We start from the raw sequence: 16,302 nt of genomic DNA, 5'->3' as shown, positions 1-16,302 counted from the left end.
CCCTGGGCTTATTACATGATACCTACATCTCAGATGTTTGTTAAGGCCCTTGTGTTTTTTATAATGGACTCTAGGAGTATGAATATCTTGTGTTTACCAGACAAACAGATTCAGATATAAAGAATGACCGCGAGCAGGCCGTGTCCTGGGCACTCTCTACATTCCTCCGCTATGTGGGATACAATAAACACAATTCCAGTCTAGACAAGGTGCCCAGCTTTGTCTGTAGAGACAGGAAGGGCATCCGCCTCTCCAGCAAACCCACAAAACGGGTAAATATTTCCGCTGTATTGGTAACATGTATTCAGGTCATAGAAAGGCTTGAATGTAATCAAGGTTTATTTTATTGAAAAGCAATTTAAGATCAAAATTTCTATTAATTTGTTGTTTCCATGATTAATAAACTGTATGTAATGAGATAATTTATCTAACAGATAAAATTTGTAAGATCTCTATGTCTTAATATGAACTTTGTGTTTCAGCCACATAAGGGCCATAATTTTGAGCCAACCCATTACACCAAAGTAGAGACATGTATGTTTTGTAAAACTGTGATATGGGGAGTGGGCTACCAGGGATACTTCTGTAAAAGTAAGTTTTGTTACTATGGTTACTTCTGTAAAAGTAAGTTTTGGTTACTATGGTTACTTCTGTAAAAGTAAGTTTTGGTAACTAGGGATACTTCTGTAAAAGCAAATGTTGGTTACTATGGTTACTTCTGTAAAAGTGATAATTAGTAACTAGTGTTGTTGTGTAAATGTATCAGAGAGGGACAATGAAGAATGAAAATTAGTCTCAATATGAATCTATCGATACATAATTCCAAAGAAAACTCAAGTTGTTCAAAGGAAGTGAAAGAAAGATGAGTCAAGGTAGAGATTTCTGTTGAGTGAGGAAGGATTGATCTTATTTACAGATTGTGAACAAAATATACATACTCGGTGTATAGAGAAATTAGAGGACAGCTGTAAGAAGAAAGATAAGGACAACAAGCGTCCATTATCTAATATATTTAAAGGGAACCGTGAGTAACCCTAGATGTTTTTCTGTGTATTTTGTCTAGTTCCTGAAAGTATCCACCTTAGGCAAACCTCATTATTATGATATCTGTTTATAATATTCTGTTTGGGAAGGTCAGAGTGATGGAATGTTTTCCATCTTCTGGAATAACAGACAAAATATAATTATGAAATCTGACTCTGAAAACAAATAAGAAACTGTTTTGTGTGCATTTTTAATGAAATGCCTTTTATTTTGTGTGTATCTGTATTTGAAATAATTATTTTTCATTGAATAAAGAGGTTTGACTCTTGGTTTGATATAGTAAATGATGTTATTGTTTCCTTGATATGATTTTAGATGATATGAAATATTTGTGTAAATATTTTTCTTTTATATATATATTTTTTTTTCAAATTCTATTAATTTCTTTTTGAATGCATTGTGGATGTTTTTTCCGTGATATTCAGAAAGAAAACTGTACAAAAGAGAACTTTTTCTACATGTATGTTTATACTGAAGTCTGAAAGCTTTATGTAATGGATAGAATTCTATTGGAGATAATTTGATCTTTACCTTTAAAAACATCAGATAAAAAAATCAGGAAATAGATAAAAAAAGATGTACATTACAAAAATAAAGCAAGTGAAATGATGAATGCAGTAATAATGATAATTTTTTCATACGTTTTGCCAAAAACAAGTAAAAGAATGACAACACACTGTACAGTATTTATTTTTGAATATAGCACAGGCCTCCAAGAAGCTCATTGATTTAAGTAGCCATTTAAAGGTTATTCAAAATTTTACCTCGAGTTTGATAACACGTATGTTACAGTGATGCAAAAGTATTCTACTAGCAATGAAAAAAATCTTGAAAATTTTACTCACCACTCGATACAGGACTTAAATCTTTCATATTCTGTTTTCTACTCAGATTTTTGAGTGATTTACTTGGTGGTTTGCAATTGTATGCAATTTTGAAAAAGTCCTACCTGGTACATAATATTTATTTTTTGTTGCTATGATCCTGGTGATGCATGGTTGATACCCTGTAACTAATTAATGTTTGTATTTAACCTGGATGTGATGGTTGTAAGATTTGCCTGCAAACTTTCAATTGTTATAGGTGATATTCGCAAAAGCGTTTTGCCCGAGCTTGTCATCTCAGGTAGAGTTATCTCCCTTGTTTGTACTGTGTCCCTCCTCCTACCCAAGGGGGTGTGGCAGCCATGCTTTATCCTATTATAACCCATGCTTTTTTTGTAACACAAACTTGGAAATCATGTTGATAAATGAAAATATAATTAAATTGACGATACATATATCCTCAACGATATATGGGTGGGAACAAAATATAAAAAATAATTATTTGAAATTTTCTTTTTGATTATGAAGGGTGTCATTAAGGATAACAGTAATTAACATGAATTTCCTTGTTTGTAACTAGAGCAGTGTGAGTTGGAGTGAAGGGTGCAATTACTGGTCACTGTAGACTGACCAATGGTCAGCTAGTATTTGAGATCTGATGCCAGTGTGATATATAAGTTAAATAGGTTTAAAAGTAGGTTTTTATAATAACATGTCTGTTTCCATAACAAGTTTGTTTTCATTCCAACAAGTCTCTTTCTATACCAACAACTGTTTCTACACGAGAACTATATACTGTTTACATGTAAACAACTTTCTTCCTAAGTAACAATACTACTCATAGTAACATTCCTGTTTCCATTTTAACAACATTGTTCTAAAATCAACATTAGTGCCAATACATTTCTCAAAGTGAAAACATTGTTCCCAAGGTAACAACAATGTTAATGTAGTAATGCTGCTTCCATAGTAACAACACTATACAGAATGCAGGTCTTGGTGGAATCAGTGTTAAAATGGCAGTAAATATTTTATGTCCATAACACCTTTGTCTTGTCCTGTTTTAGACATTGTAATACATTATTGTCAGGAGCATGTTAGTATGTTGATTTATTGGGATATGGCATGTCTGTTTATTCAATGAAAAGTTTGCATACAATCTGGTGTGGGATGAATGATAGGGTGTAAAAAGTCACTATAAATATTGTATAATATATATCCCTGTAACACTTACACAAATCCATTGTATATATAAACTTTACCAAAACATGTGTATACTACTGACCATGCACGGAACCAATATTTATCGACAAATTAATGAAATCACTTGTCTATTCCATTGCTCTACCTCTGTCATAGACATCAACATCTACAATTTATGTTAAGACTTCTGGTCAAAGTTATAACAGATCATTCATAATGTCACATACTTTACAATGACATCAAATTCAACCAAGAGTTATTCAGTTTATTCAACCCTGAGCTAATCAGTTTATTCAACCCAGAGCTAGTCAGTTTATTCAACCACAAGTTACGCAGTTTATTCAACCCAGAGTTACTCAGTTTATTCAACCCAGAGTTACTTAGTTTATTCAACCCTGAGCTACTCAGTTTATTCAACCCAGAGCTAGTCAGTTTATTCAACCACAAGTTACGCAGTTTATTCAACCCAGAGTTACTCAGTTTATTCAGCCCAGAGTTACTTAGTTTATTCAACCCTGAGATACTCAGTTTATTCAACCCAGAGTTAGTCAGTTTATTCAACCACAAGTTATGCAGTTTATTCAACCAAGAGTTACTCAGTTTATTCAACCCAGAGCTAGTTAGTTTATTCAACACAGAGCGAGTCAGTTTATTCAACCCAGAGTTACTCAGTTTATTCAAACAGACAAGTAAAAATGTTATGTTTTAATTATTTCACCAATTTCTGAGGTTTAGCAATAAAGTAAAATCTCTTTTGTATGGCTAGTTAGATATGCTGCTTCTTCTTTTATTATGGAACTTCTGAGGTTTTATAGTAAAGTTTCTTTCTCACTTGTGGCTAGTTAAGATATGCCTATGTTTTCCTTGGAGTACTTTTAAAAACAAAAAGAAAAAAAATAGTTTGATCTCTTCAGACAGAGGTATTTAAAAAAAGAAAAGAAAAAAATCAAGTTAAATCTCAGATGGAGGTATTTAAAAAAGTAAAGGAAAAAATATAGTTTGATCTCAGATGGAGACTTTTTTCTTGAATAACTAGAATGGTTTAATAAATTGGTATTTGTTTTTCTGTTAAAATAAATTGATCAAACCATTTTTTTTCCAAATCACAAAATGACAAGTGTTTCTGACATTATAACTCTGTATTTTTGCTAGCATGTAAATTGTACTTGTATATGAAATACTGAGACTGATCAATTGAAATCTTTTTCTCGAATATTGAACCTCTCCTTTTAACTGCATCTTTTGATGTAGCTAGACCTCCGTCATTCTGATGTTGAACTGTCTCCTATCACTCATATCTGCTCTAAGCATCCTCTTGACATGTGCAAACTGCAGTACCTTGCTTTTGAATTCTCTCTGCAGTTTGTGGTTACATAGGAGAGTTATTACAAATAAAGTTTCTGACACACAATCTTCAAACAATAACATAAAAATAGTAATTAAGATTTGTTCTTTTTAAAATAAATTTTATTGAAACTCGTTGGAAAATGCTAATCTTGAAATGTTGATTGATTCCCTAAATTTGGTTATTTTTGCTGGTCAAACTTTTCATGATTTTTATTTAAAACTAAATATTATCTGTTTTAAGAGAGTTTAAATATTGTGACTTGTATAAAGTACCTTATTTGCAGAATTTCCCATTAGATAGGTTAGCCTGGCCGATCTGTTGTGTCCCACAGGGTGTCAGATTAGACAGGTTAATCTTACTAATGTCGTGTACCCTTCATGGTGCCTGATTGGACAGGTTAATCTGACCAATATGTCCCACAAGTTGTCAGATTAGACAGGTTAATGCAACTAAGACCTGTCATGCAGTGAGTCAGTTAAGACAGGTTAATTTGACTAATAGGTTGTGTCCAACATGATGTCAGATTAAACAGACTATCTTGACCAATATATGGTGTACTACAGAGGTTCAGAGAAGACAGGTTAATCTGACCAATATGTTGATTTCAACAGGGTGTCAGATTAGACAGGTGCCTGATTGCACAGGTTAATCTGACCAATATGTTGATTTCAACAGGGTATCAGATTAGACAGGTACCTGATTGCACAGGTTAATCTGACCAATATGTTGTGTCCCACAGGGTGTTGACTTAAACAGGTCTATATACATAAATTGTTTATATATCAATAAAGATCAAAATATATATCTTACTAAGATTGTAAAAAGGTTGAGTATTGTAAACTTTAAAGTGGTATTTGGGTCTGAATTAGGCATATCGTTACTGTTGCTTGATGTGACAAACTTTTCTTTAAGGCCAAACGATTAAAGAGAGTGAGGTTTCTGGCAGTCCGGGACCCCAAGTTACAACTAGCTTTGAAATACAGGCAGTTAAGGATGAGGATGATCCAGATCTGCGTGAGTTTTTTGAAGAAAAATGATGAAATAAGAGAGATTTTTTTTATTTAATTGGCTTCTTCTGATTTAAGCCAGAATCAATACTGTTAAAATCAGATTTAATCACTTGAATGATTAAAAAATTTTACTGAATATGGTATTGCTACAGTTGATCATTCATTAAAGCTGTCAATTTAATATACAGTTGAACCTTGTTTTCTCGAACTCAGCAGGACCATGGGAAAACTTTGAGTGAACAAAGTATTCTCTATTTATGCAATTTAAGTGAGTTCAAATGTTTTGTGTATAGTTTGGCAGGGAACTACGAAACACTTCAAATTAAACATGGTCTTCGAAGTTATACGAGTTCCAGATAACGATGTTCGACCATAAAATTTGCATAGAGCTCTTTATTTATTTATTTGTAGAAAAATACTTTGATGTTAAGGGGATTATTTTGAAAATCACTTTTAGTTTGATAGAAAATTTAATTTAACATCGTAGTTGATAAGAACAACCTGAATGTCGCTGTCAATTATAGGGCAATTTCAGCTAATATTCTGACATAGAAATTTACACACAATGGATGTAAATTTCAGATCAACTTCGAACCGACGCCCACTCTGTGAGCAAGTTGGTGACCCGGTTTGACCAGCTTGTACCATCACCTGCAGATAAGCGTCGTTCACCAAGTCAGCTGACTGAGCCAGAAATGCACAGGTAAGGTTTATCTCCTAAGCTTACCAGTTGTAAATCAATCACATGCTGCAGCAGTAAAACCAAATTGTAAATAAGTGCACCAATCACATGCCTCAACAGGTAAGCCAATCACAAACCATAACAGATAAGACATTCATATGCAAGCAATGATGTTCCAGTCACATTCTGCAGCAGGTAAGCTTATCACTGATGTTGAACATTTAACCAGTCTGAAGCTTTGTCAGGTAAACCAGTGTCTGACTACGAACGTCAGTGATCGACCATTCACACTATTTCTGGTTCAATGAACAAACACTATTAATTCTATTTCTCATTTCCCAGACTTTTGTTATTATGAGAGTCAGATATTTCCTGCATCATTTAGAAAAAAAACATTTGAAACAATTTAAAGAGAAGAAAGAAAAAAGTATAAATTTAGCTTTGAAAATCCAAAAGGTAATGAAAGATATGAGAAGAAATAAAGATATTTCTTATATAATCTCTCAAGATTTGTGATCATTTTATATATGTTTGTTTGTCCTTCATTTCATCTATCTGTCTTTCCTATACAAGTGTTTGTCCATTTTTCTTTCTAAGAGAGTCTTCTTCCTTCTTTCTTGTCTGTATGTATTCGTTCACCTTTCCTGCCATTTTTTTTCTCTGTCAGTTCTTCTGTCTTTCATTATATGTATTTCTAATATCCTTCATATATGTGAGTCTTTAATTATCTGTATGTCCAAGTCTTTCTGTCTTTATGTCTGAGTCTTTCTGTCTTTATGTCCGAGTCTTTCTGTCTGTATGTCTGCGTCTTTCTGCCTTTATGTCCAAGTCTTTCTGTCTGTATGTACCAGTCTTTCTGTCTTTATGTCTGCGTCTTTCTGTCTGTATGTCCGAGTCTTTCTGTCTGTATGTCTGCGTCTTTCTGTCTGTATGTCCGAGTCTTTCTGTCTGTATGTCTGCGTCTTTCTGTCTGTATGTCTGCATCTTTCTGCCTTTATGTCCAAGTCCTTCTGTCTGTATGTACGAGTCTTTCTGTCTTTATGTCTGCGTCTTTCTGTCTGTATGTCCGATTCTTTCTGTCTGTGTTTCTGAATCTTTCTACCTGTGTGATTTTTGCACCTTGCTTTGGTGGTGTTACTGATTAAAGCAGTAAACTAGCACCAGCTAATCTAACCATGGAGATGGCTGCACAAACTTAACTGTCTATAAAGACCACCCAGTAGGGGAACAGTAAACCTACAGAGTAGATGGACTTAATAAACTGATAGCAACAAAAAAAATATATTGTTCTTCAAATGGTAAAGGTCATATACCATGTAGTAACCCTTACAGACAGGTAGATGTTTTTTCTGTTTAGTTCTCTGTCTTTTAAACACCTTTTTTTATTGTCGGTGTATTTATACATAGTAAAATTAAGCAGTTGGGTTAAATACCAAAGCATTTTTTTTTTTTCAATTTTCCCGATTTTATACACTTAACCATAGAAAAATATGAAGAATTCTTTCTTTCTGTAGACAAATGACAATCAGAAACACCAATGAAGAGTTTCAATTTTGTGTTGATATTAATAGCTGTGAGAATTTCCCTTTTCTATATTTAGAACAAAGAGAACCTGCTTTCTATATTTAGATTAAGCTAGGCTTTCTGTTAGATTTAGATGAGTTCAGCTTGGTGACTGATATACCTGCTTTCTATAAATAGTCTTTATATAGTTTGTTTGAGTGGTTTTACGTCTGCAATAGATGTACTGGTTAGAGAGTAGTTTGGCAAGTTTTATTGTGGATTCCAAGAATTAAAATCATTACGATCTCGGAGAATGGCAAGATCAAAACACAACAACAATACATGTCTGTTCCTCTTGCCTCGTTGTCTTGTCTGCCATTATTTCTCAAACTTGAGTATAGAACTCACCTGTAAAGTTTCTCACAAGAACAAAAGAAATACAGCTTTGGAAGCTGTGTTGAATACCTTATTTGGCATCAACTGTAAAGTGGTGCCGTAAGACCAATGCTACGGACATTAAAATGATTCTCTATTGATAAATATACTAAGATGTTCAATATGTATTTTGTTTACTGTCACTACATGTTATTTCTGTACGTAACAACTGCACATTAAATATTTGGACGAAAACCATGATTTTTCTTGTAATTTGAAACTTCCACTCTTGATTATCAGTATCCAATCAAAGCATCCGTTACATACTGGATTTGTGGTAGAGTAAAAAGGTTTTTTATTGGCTTTTCTCACTCTGTTTCGCCCGCCATTGTAGGAAAGGTACAGATTTAGGGCGGTCAGAAAGTTTGAAAGGCCGGGCTGACGGCCGAGGAGAGCGACCAACCCGCGACCGACAACGGGCAAAAAGGTAACAGGGTCACGCATCACCCAACAGGCATGTCGTGGATGGCTGAATTTTGTTGCGGAACACTCTTATTTCCGAATGCTGCATGCCATTATTTTTATTTTGAGCCTGCATGTATCAATGTAGTATCTTTATTTCTTGTTTTTAGGTGTTGTTTAGTTTACTCTGATCTTCTAGTTGCTTTGGTAACGGTTTTGGTGTAAATAGTATGAGGACAATTTTAGATCTCTGTCAGAATTTCTCACACAGTGCATTCGATAAAGATTTCCTTGAAAAGAACTTCAAAACACTAGGAGTAAATCAAAGTTTAACATAGGTTTAAATGCAAATCCTTGTGAACTGCCTATTATAAGATGTCACTTCTGCAGGAACATTTTTTGGCTGTTTATAAAGTTTTCATGGCATTAATTACTGGCACTATAGCTATGATTACACGGCAGTCATTGAAAAAATGCACGGTCTTATATTGATTGGAAGTTATTTTACTCTATAAACAACTAAAGACAAATTGTCTTCCATCTACAGACAATTAAGGACACTTTGTCTTCCCTCTAGGAACAATTTTGGACATTTTGTCTGTCTTCTACAGACAATTTAGGACATTTTGTCTTCCCTCTAGGAACAATTTAGGACATTTTGTCTTCCCTCTAGGAACAATTTAGGACATTTTGTCTTCCCTCTAGGAACAATTTAGGACATTTTGTCTTCCCTCTAGGAACAATTTAGGACATTTTGTCTTCCCTCTAGAGACAATTAAGGACATTTTGTCTGTCCTCTACAGACAATTTAGGACATTTTGTCTTTCCTCTAGGAACAATTAAGGACATTTTGTCTGTCCTCTACAGACAATTTAGGACATTTTGTCTTCCCTCTACAGACAATTTAGGACATTTTGTCTTCCCTCTACAGACAATTTAGGACATTTTGTCTTCCCTCTAGAGACAATTTAGAACATTTTGTCTTCCCTCTAGGAACAATTAAGGACATTTTGTCTTCTCTCTACAGACAATTAAGGACATTTTTTCTTCCCTCTAGAGACAATTTAGGTTATTTTGCCTTCCCTCTAGGAACAATTTAGGACATTTTGTCTGTCCTCTTAAGGCAATTAAGGACATTTTGTCTTCCCTCTAGGAACAATTTAGGACATTTTGTGTTTCCTCTAGGAACAATTTAGGACATTTTGTCTGTCCTCTAGGAACAATTTAGGACATTTAGTCTTCTCTCTAAAGACAATTTAAGACATTTTGTCTTCCAACTAAGAACAATTTAGGACATGTTGTCTTCCCTCTAGTAACAATTTAGGACATTATGTTTTCTCTCTACAGACAATTAAGGACATTTTGTCTGTCCTCTACAGACAATTTAGGACATTTTGTCTTTCCTCTAGTAACAATTTAGGACATTTTGTCTTCCCTCTAGTAACAATTTAGGACATTCTGTCTGTCCTCTAGTAACAATTTAGGACATTTTGTCTTCCCTCTTAAGACAATTAAGGACATTTTGTTTTCCCTTTTAAGACAATTTAGGACATTTTGTCTTCCCTCTAGTAACAATTTTGGACATTTTGTCTTCCCTCTTAAGACAATTAAGGACATTTTGTTTTCCGGTAAAGAAAATTTAGGACATTTTTATCTCTCTATGCGACGTGGAACTGATCATCTCACCAGCTGTACAGACTGTGTAATTATAGCATTGTTCTCATATACTAACTTCACCTATCTATGTAACCATTAGTTCATTTTAACCTCACCAGACTCTTTCTTCTTGTTGTCGTTGTTTGTCAATGTTGTTGTACTTGTTGTTTAAATTGATGTTTTGGTTTTCTTTTTGATGTTATCTGTTGTTTACGTCACTTTTCCTTCTGTCACACCCACCTCACAAAAACTTATCCACTTCTTGGATATTAGCCCCACCACGCAAAATCTTGTCAACTTCTTGTTGTAATGTTTCAAATCTTGGATGTCACACCCACCTCACAAATTCTTGTCAAATTCTTGTTGTAATGTTTCAGATCTTGGATGTCACCCCCACCTCACAAATTCTTGTCAAATTCTTGTTGTAATGTTTCAAATTTTGGATGTCACACCCACCTCACAAATTCTTGTTGTAATGTTTCAAATCTTGGATGTCACACCCACCTCACAAATTCTTGTTGTAATGTTTCAAATCTTGGATGTCACCCCCACCTCACAAAATCTTGTCAACTTCTTGTTGTTTCAAATCTTGGATGTCACCCCCACCTCACAAAATCTTGTTGTAATGTTTCAAATCTTGGATGTCACACCCACCTCACAAATTCTTGTTGTAATGTTTCAAATCTTGGATGTCACCCCCACCTCACAAAATCTTGTCAACTTCTTGTTGTTTCAAATCTTGGATGCATGTAATTTATCCTTTTAGGTTAGGATGACGATTAAACACATAACCCTTGTATTTTCCTGTGGGAGGGAGATTCCAGGATACCTGTAAACTACCCCAGGGGAAGGAATTGGTGGAAAGTAAACACATATCCCTTGTATTTTCCTGTGGGAGGGAGATTTCAGGATACCTGTAAAAGGGTAGAGATTGATGGAGAGTAAAGTCATTCCCCTTGCACTGTCCTAGGGGAGGGATGGTCCATGATATCTGTAAATATTCTCTTGTGTGTTTGGGTTTGTGGAGAAACAAATACTACCATTTTGTAATTTTCATGTTACTTATCTGAGGGTAGGAGTGGAGGAGAAGAAATGGGGGGTGGGGGGTAACATGGATAACAACATAGTGTAACTTGTCCCAGCTTGGGGTTGATGATTAAATCACCTTTCAGGATGCATGTTGTCAGCCCCAGAGTAGGGGACAATAACTGCCCTTACTTTTTTAGCTTTGACTTTGTTTCACTGACATATGGAATTAAGGCTACCATCAATTTCAACTTCAACTTTACAACAAAAAACATTGATCTTTGATCTATGATTTATATTTCTTTCTTTTTTGAATGTTTTAGATAAGAATATATCGGCTGATGCTTCAGTGTATATCTAAACTGTATATTTGTAGCTTTTGTTGTTCTATGCTCTCTTATTTTCATCATTCTTTTGTTGTATGTATAAGGGGAGATTACTCCCATTTTGTCAGTGACATTGGAAGGTACCTCTCATTAAATGTGTATTATACTGGCAACAGGCCATCATTCTAAATCTGATTCCTTTATTGTATATGCTTTTGTGTTACAGTGACTTTGAATGATCACTTGTTAATGTTTGTAGTACACCAACCTAGATTTTACATATCTTTTTCAATTTACAGGAACCTGAATTTTGGATCATTCATATATTGTGTTCATATTGCATGGACCTAGTGATGTTACCTTATTTGTGTTTTGTTCATGTTACAATGGTCCAGTTCTGGATGATAATATAAATGTGTAAATACCTATCTAGTTTTGGATACAAATAAATTTTTGTGTCTGTTTCAGCGACCTGGTTTTGGAAAAAATTATATTTGTGTGTCTAATACAGTGGCCTAACTATGGATGACAGTGTATTTTTGATTGTTGTACTGTGACCAAGAATTGAATGGAGATATACATATATTTGTGTTTCAGAGACCTAGTTCTGGATGATAATACATTCATGCTTGTGTTGCAACGACCTAGTTTTGGATGATAATATATTTCTACATGTGTTACAACGACCTAGTTTTGGATGATAATATCCTTTTGCTTGTGTTACAACGACCTAGTTTTGGATAAAATATTCCTACTTGTGTTACAGCGACCTAGTTTTGAATGATAATATATTCCTACTTGTGTTACAGCGACCTAGTTTTGGATGATAATATATTCCTACTTGTGTTACAGCGACCTAGTTTTTAATGATAATATATTCCTACTTGTGTTACAGCGACCTAGTTTAGGATGTTAATATATTCCTACTTGTGTTACAGCGACCTAGTTTTGAATGATGATATATTTCTACTTGTGTTACAGTGACCTAGATATGGATGAAACCATTAAAATTCTACAGAACAACTCTAGCAGTTCATCAACGTCAAGTCTTTCAAATCGGTAAAATTTTGTAATCTTATGGTAGCTTGGTAAACTATTCCACAAATTGTCTTCTTTCTTGATGTAATTTTATTTCATAAGTGTAAGAAAAAACCCATTGAAATGGCCTTTGATTATGTGTCATGGTCATTGATCAGCTATGTTCTTATCATGCTAATATTTTGAAGAACAAATATGAAGCAATGCTATATTGAACCTTGCGAAAAGACGGCATAAAGTCCTTATTTGGTGTAAGATAAAATTTGGTGTGATAATTTGTTAAATAGATAGTGATGATGGTCTAATTAAGGCCTATTCTCCACTAGTAATGGAATCTGTATGGTTATATTGTAGGAGTGTTGACAGTCCAAGTAATTCATTGGATGCTGTCAACAATATCCCACAGTCCCTTCCAGATGAAGACTCCGATTACGATGTGGAACAGGAGCTGCCTCAGCTCAAGTCTGTCCTCCCTGATGAAGTATATCGTCGACTGAAACCCAAGGAACGGAAACGACAGGATGTTATTAATGGTCAGTACTGCAATAATGTATTGGATATGGTCAGCGTTTTGTTTTTTTGTACAATTGGTTTTCCTCTCTCTTATAGAGGGTTTGACAGTAGATAATATACCATAGTTGTTTCTCTATTACCTTTTAGTAAGAACGAGGTTGATTCTTGTACTTAAATACCTGATGAAGCTCTTATAGAGGGTTTGACAGTAGATAATATACCATAGTTGTTTCTCTATTACCTTTTAGTAAGAACGAGGTTGATTCTTGTACTTAAAGACCTGATGAAGCTCTTATAGAGGGTTTGACAGTAGATAATATACCATAGTTGTTTCTCTATTACCTTTTAGTAAGAACGAGGTTGGTTCTTGTACTTAAATACCTGATGAAGGAGGGTTTGACAGTTGTTGTTTCTCTATTACCTTTTAGTACTTGTAAAATACCTGATGAAGCTCTTATAGAGGGTTTGACAGTAGATAATATACCATAGTTGTTTCTCTATTACCTTTTAGTAAGAACGAGGTTGGTTTTCTCTCTCTTATAGAGGGTTTGACAGTAGATAATATACCATAGTTGTTTCTCTATTACCTTTTAGTAAGAACGAGGTTGATTCTTGTACTTAAATACCTGATGAAGCTCTTATAGAGGGTTTGACAGTAGATAATATACCATAGTTGTTTCTCTATTACCTTTTAGTAAGAACGAGGTTGGTTCTTGTACTTAAATACCTGATGAAGCTCTTATAGAGGGTTTGACAGTAGATAATATACCATAGTTGTTTCTCTATTACCTTTTAGTAAGAACGAGGTTGATTCTTGTACTTAAATACCTGATGAAGCTCTTATAGAGGGTTTGACAGTAGATAATATACCATAGTTGTTTCTCTATTACCTTTTAGTAAGAACGAGGCTGATTCTTGTACTTAAATACCTGATGAAGCTCTTATAGAGGGTTTGACAGTAGATAATATACCATAGTTGTTTCTCTATTACCTTTTAGTAAGAACGAGGCTGATTCTTGTACTTAAATACCTGATGAAGCTCTTATAGAGGGTTTGACAGTAGATAATATACCATAGTTGTTTCTCTGTTACCTTTTAGTAAGAACGAGGTTGGTTCTTGTACTTAAATACCTGATGAAGCTCTTATAGAGGGTTTGACAGTAGATAATATACCATAGTTGTTTCTCTGTTACCTTTTAGTAAGAACGAGGTTGGTTCTTGTACTTAAATACCTGATGAAGCTCTTATAGAGGGTTTGACAGTAGATAATATACCATAGTTGTTTCTCTGTTACCTTTTAGTAAGAACGAGGTTGGTTCTTGTACTTAAATACCTGATGAAGCTCTTATAGAGGGTTTGACAGTAGATAATATACCATAGTTGTTTCTCTGTTACCTTTTAGTAAGAACGAGGTTGGTTCTTGTACTTAAATACCTGATGAAGCTCTTATAGAGGGTTTGACAGTAGATAATATACCATAGTTGTTTCTCTGTTACCTTTTAGTAAGAACGAGGTTGGTTCTTGTACTTAAATACCTGATGAAGCTCTTATAGAGGGTTTGACAGTAGATAATATACCATAGTTGTTTCTCTGTTACCTTTTAGTAAGAACGAGGTTGGTTCTTGTACTTAAATACCTGATGAAGCTCTTATAGAGGGTTTGACAGTAGATAATATACCATAGTTGTTTCTCTGTTACCTTTTAGTAAGAACGAGGTTGGTTCTTGTACTTAAATACCTGATGAAGCTCTTATAGAGGGTTTGACAGTAGATAATATACCATAGTTGTTTCTCTGTTACCTTTTAGTAAGAACGAGGTTGGTTCTTGTACTTAAATACCTGATGAAGCTCTTATAGAGGGTTTGACAGTAGATAATATACCATAGTTGTTTCTCTATTACCTTTTAGTAAGAACGAGGTTGGTTCTTGTACTTAAATACCTGATGAAGCTCTTATAGAGGGTTTGACAGTAGATAATATACCATAGTTGTTTCTCTGTTACCTTTTAGTAAGAACGAGGTTGGTTCTTGTACTTAAATACCTGATGAAGCTCTTATAGAGGGTTTGACAGTAGATAATATACCATAGTTGTTTCTCTATTACCTTTTAGTAAGAACGAGGTTGGTTCTTGTACTTAAATACCTGATGAAGCTCTTATAGAGGGTTTGACAGTAGATAATATACCATAGTTGTTTCTCTATTACCTTTTAGTAAGAACGAGGTTGATTCTTGTACTTAAATACCTGATGAAGCTCTTAATTTTAGCATTGATATTGACACCAAAGTATTATGATGTCAAATTTTACATGTAACAGAATTTGATGTTGTCATTGGTCAAGGTCTGACTCGATGACCAACAGAAATTCTGAGACTTAAAGAATTGTGGCCATAGAGTTTCTTTAGTCTTTACAGGTGATACAATACAACCGTTCCCTGATCAGGGCCCTGCTTACTTAAATTTCAAATAATCTTTAAGTATGCAGTCCATTTTCACTTACTGAAATTAGAATAAATATGATTGATATAAAAATTGATTGTGTCGTGAGAAATGTTTTTGTTATATAAATGGAATTCCCTTTCGTTGAACACTTAGAAATTCTGAACCTTTTTTATGTTTCAGAATTAATTTATACCGAACGACGCCATGTGCGGAACTTAAAGATAATGGAAAGTTTATTTCAGAAACCAATGGTTCATGATCCTAATATATCAGAGGAGTTTACTAAACTGCTGTTCCCTAACTTGGATCACATGATCCAACTCCACTGTAAGTATTAGTTATCTCCCCTGCCTTTCTCTTGTTAGAACCAGTTACCTCCCCTGTCAGTGCTAATTATCTCCCCGGTGTTAAACTCTTTAGATTTTTGGTACTTTTGTCCTTGGCCCTGTCAATTTCTGAGGTAACAGGCAGATTTTATATCATTTAAAGAGCATATGGAACATCAAGATTTATTGCTTTATTAGGAAAAAAGACTGTTTCATATACCATTGAAATTGTGAGTTAAAAAATGTTAAAATGTAATTACTAATAATATGGGCATTTCATGGCCATGATTATTTCCAAGTTGCTTTTATTGAAAATAAAATATTTGCAATAAGTCTGATCTTACTTATATAAAAAGTGATATTTAAACCTAACTCAAAATTTGTTTGAATCCAAGTACACATATAGAAAGATTTGCAAAACTCCATTTGATTTAATAAATTTCAACTTGATCGAACGTGTCTTTGTTATGTTTATGTGTTCGGCAATAATAATAAGAAAACATGAAAAAGCCGAGATATTAATCTAT

At 34.1% G+C, this 16,302-nt stretch overlaps 1 protein-coding gene across 5 annotated transcripts in view; it reads left to right on the top strand.

Annotated features, from left to right (window-relative positions):
* LOC132556597 (rho guanine nucleotide exchange factor 11-like) overlaps positions 1–16,302 on the top strand; it is a 114,953-nt gene that overhangs the window by 75,779 nt on the left and 22,872 nt on the right. For all 5 annotated transcript variants that reach the window (XM_060221023.1, XM_060221020.1, XM_060221024.1 and 2 more), the window contains 9 exons: positions 101–272; positions 483–591; positions 917–1,024; positions 5,332–5,433; positions 6,012–6,132; positions 8,384–8,476; positions 12,441–12,518; positions 12,852–13,030; positions 15,630–15,776. In XM_060221023.1, coding sequence (XP_060077006.1) covers positions 101–272; positions 483–591; positions 917–1,024; positions 5,332–5,433; positions 6,012–6,132; positions 8,384–8,476; positions 12,441–12,518; positions 12,852–13,030; positions 15,630–15,776 — 1,109 coding nt within the window. The remainder of the gene's footprint in view (positions 1–100; positions 273–482; positions 592–916; positions 1,025–5,331; positions 5,434–6,011; positions 6,133–8,383; positions 8,477–12,440; positions 12,519–12,851; positions 13,031–15,629; positions 15,777–16,302) is intronic.

This window comes from Ylistrum balloti, unplaced genomic scaffold (assembly GCF_031769215.1).
Source record: "Ylistrum balloti isolate Yb309-2 unplaced genomic scaffold, AGI_CSIRO_Ybal_v1 Utg370580, whole genome shotgun sequence".
Lineage (NCBI taxonomy): Eukaryota > Metazoa > Mollusca > Bivalvia > Pectinida > Pectinidae > Ylistrum > Ylistrum balloti.
This window is presented reverse-complemented; position numbering and strand designations above follow the sequence as displayed.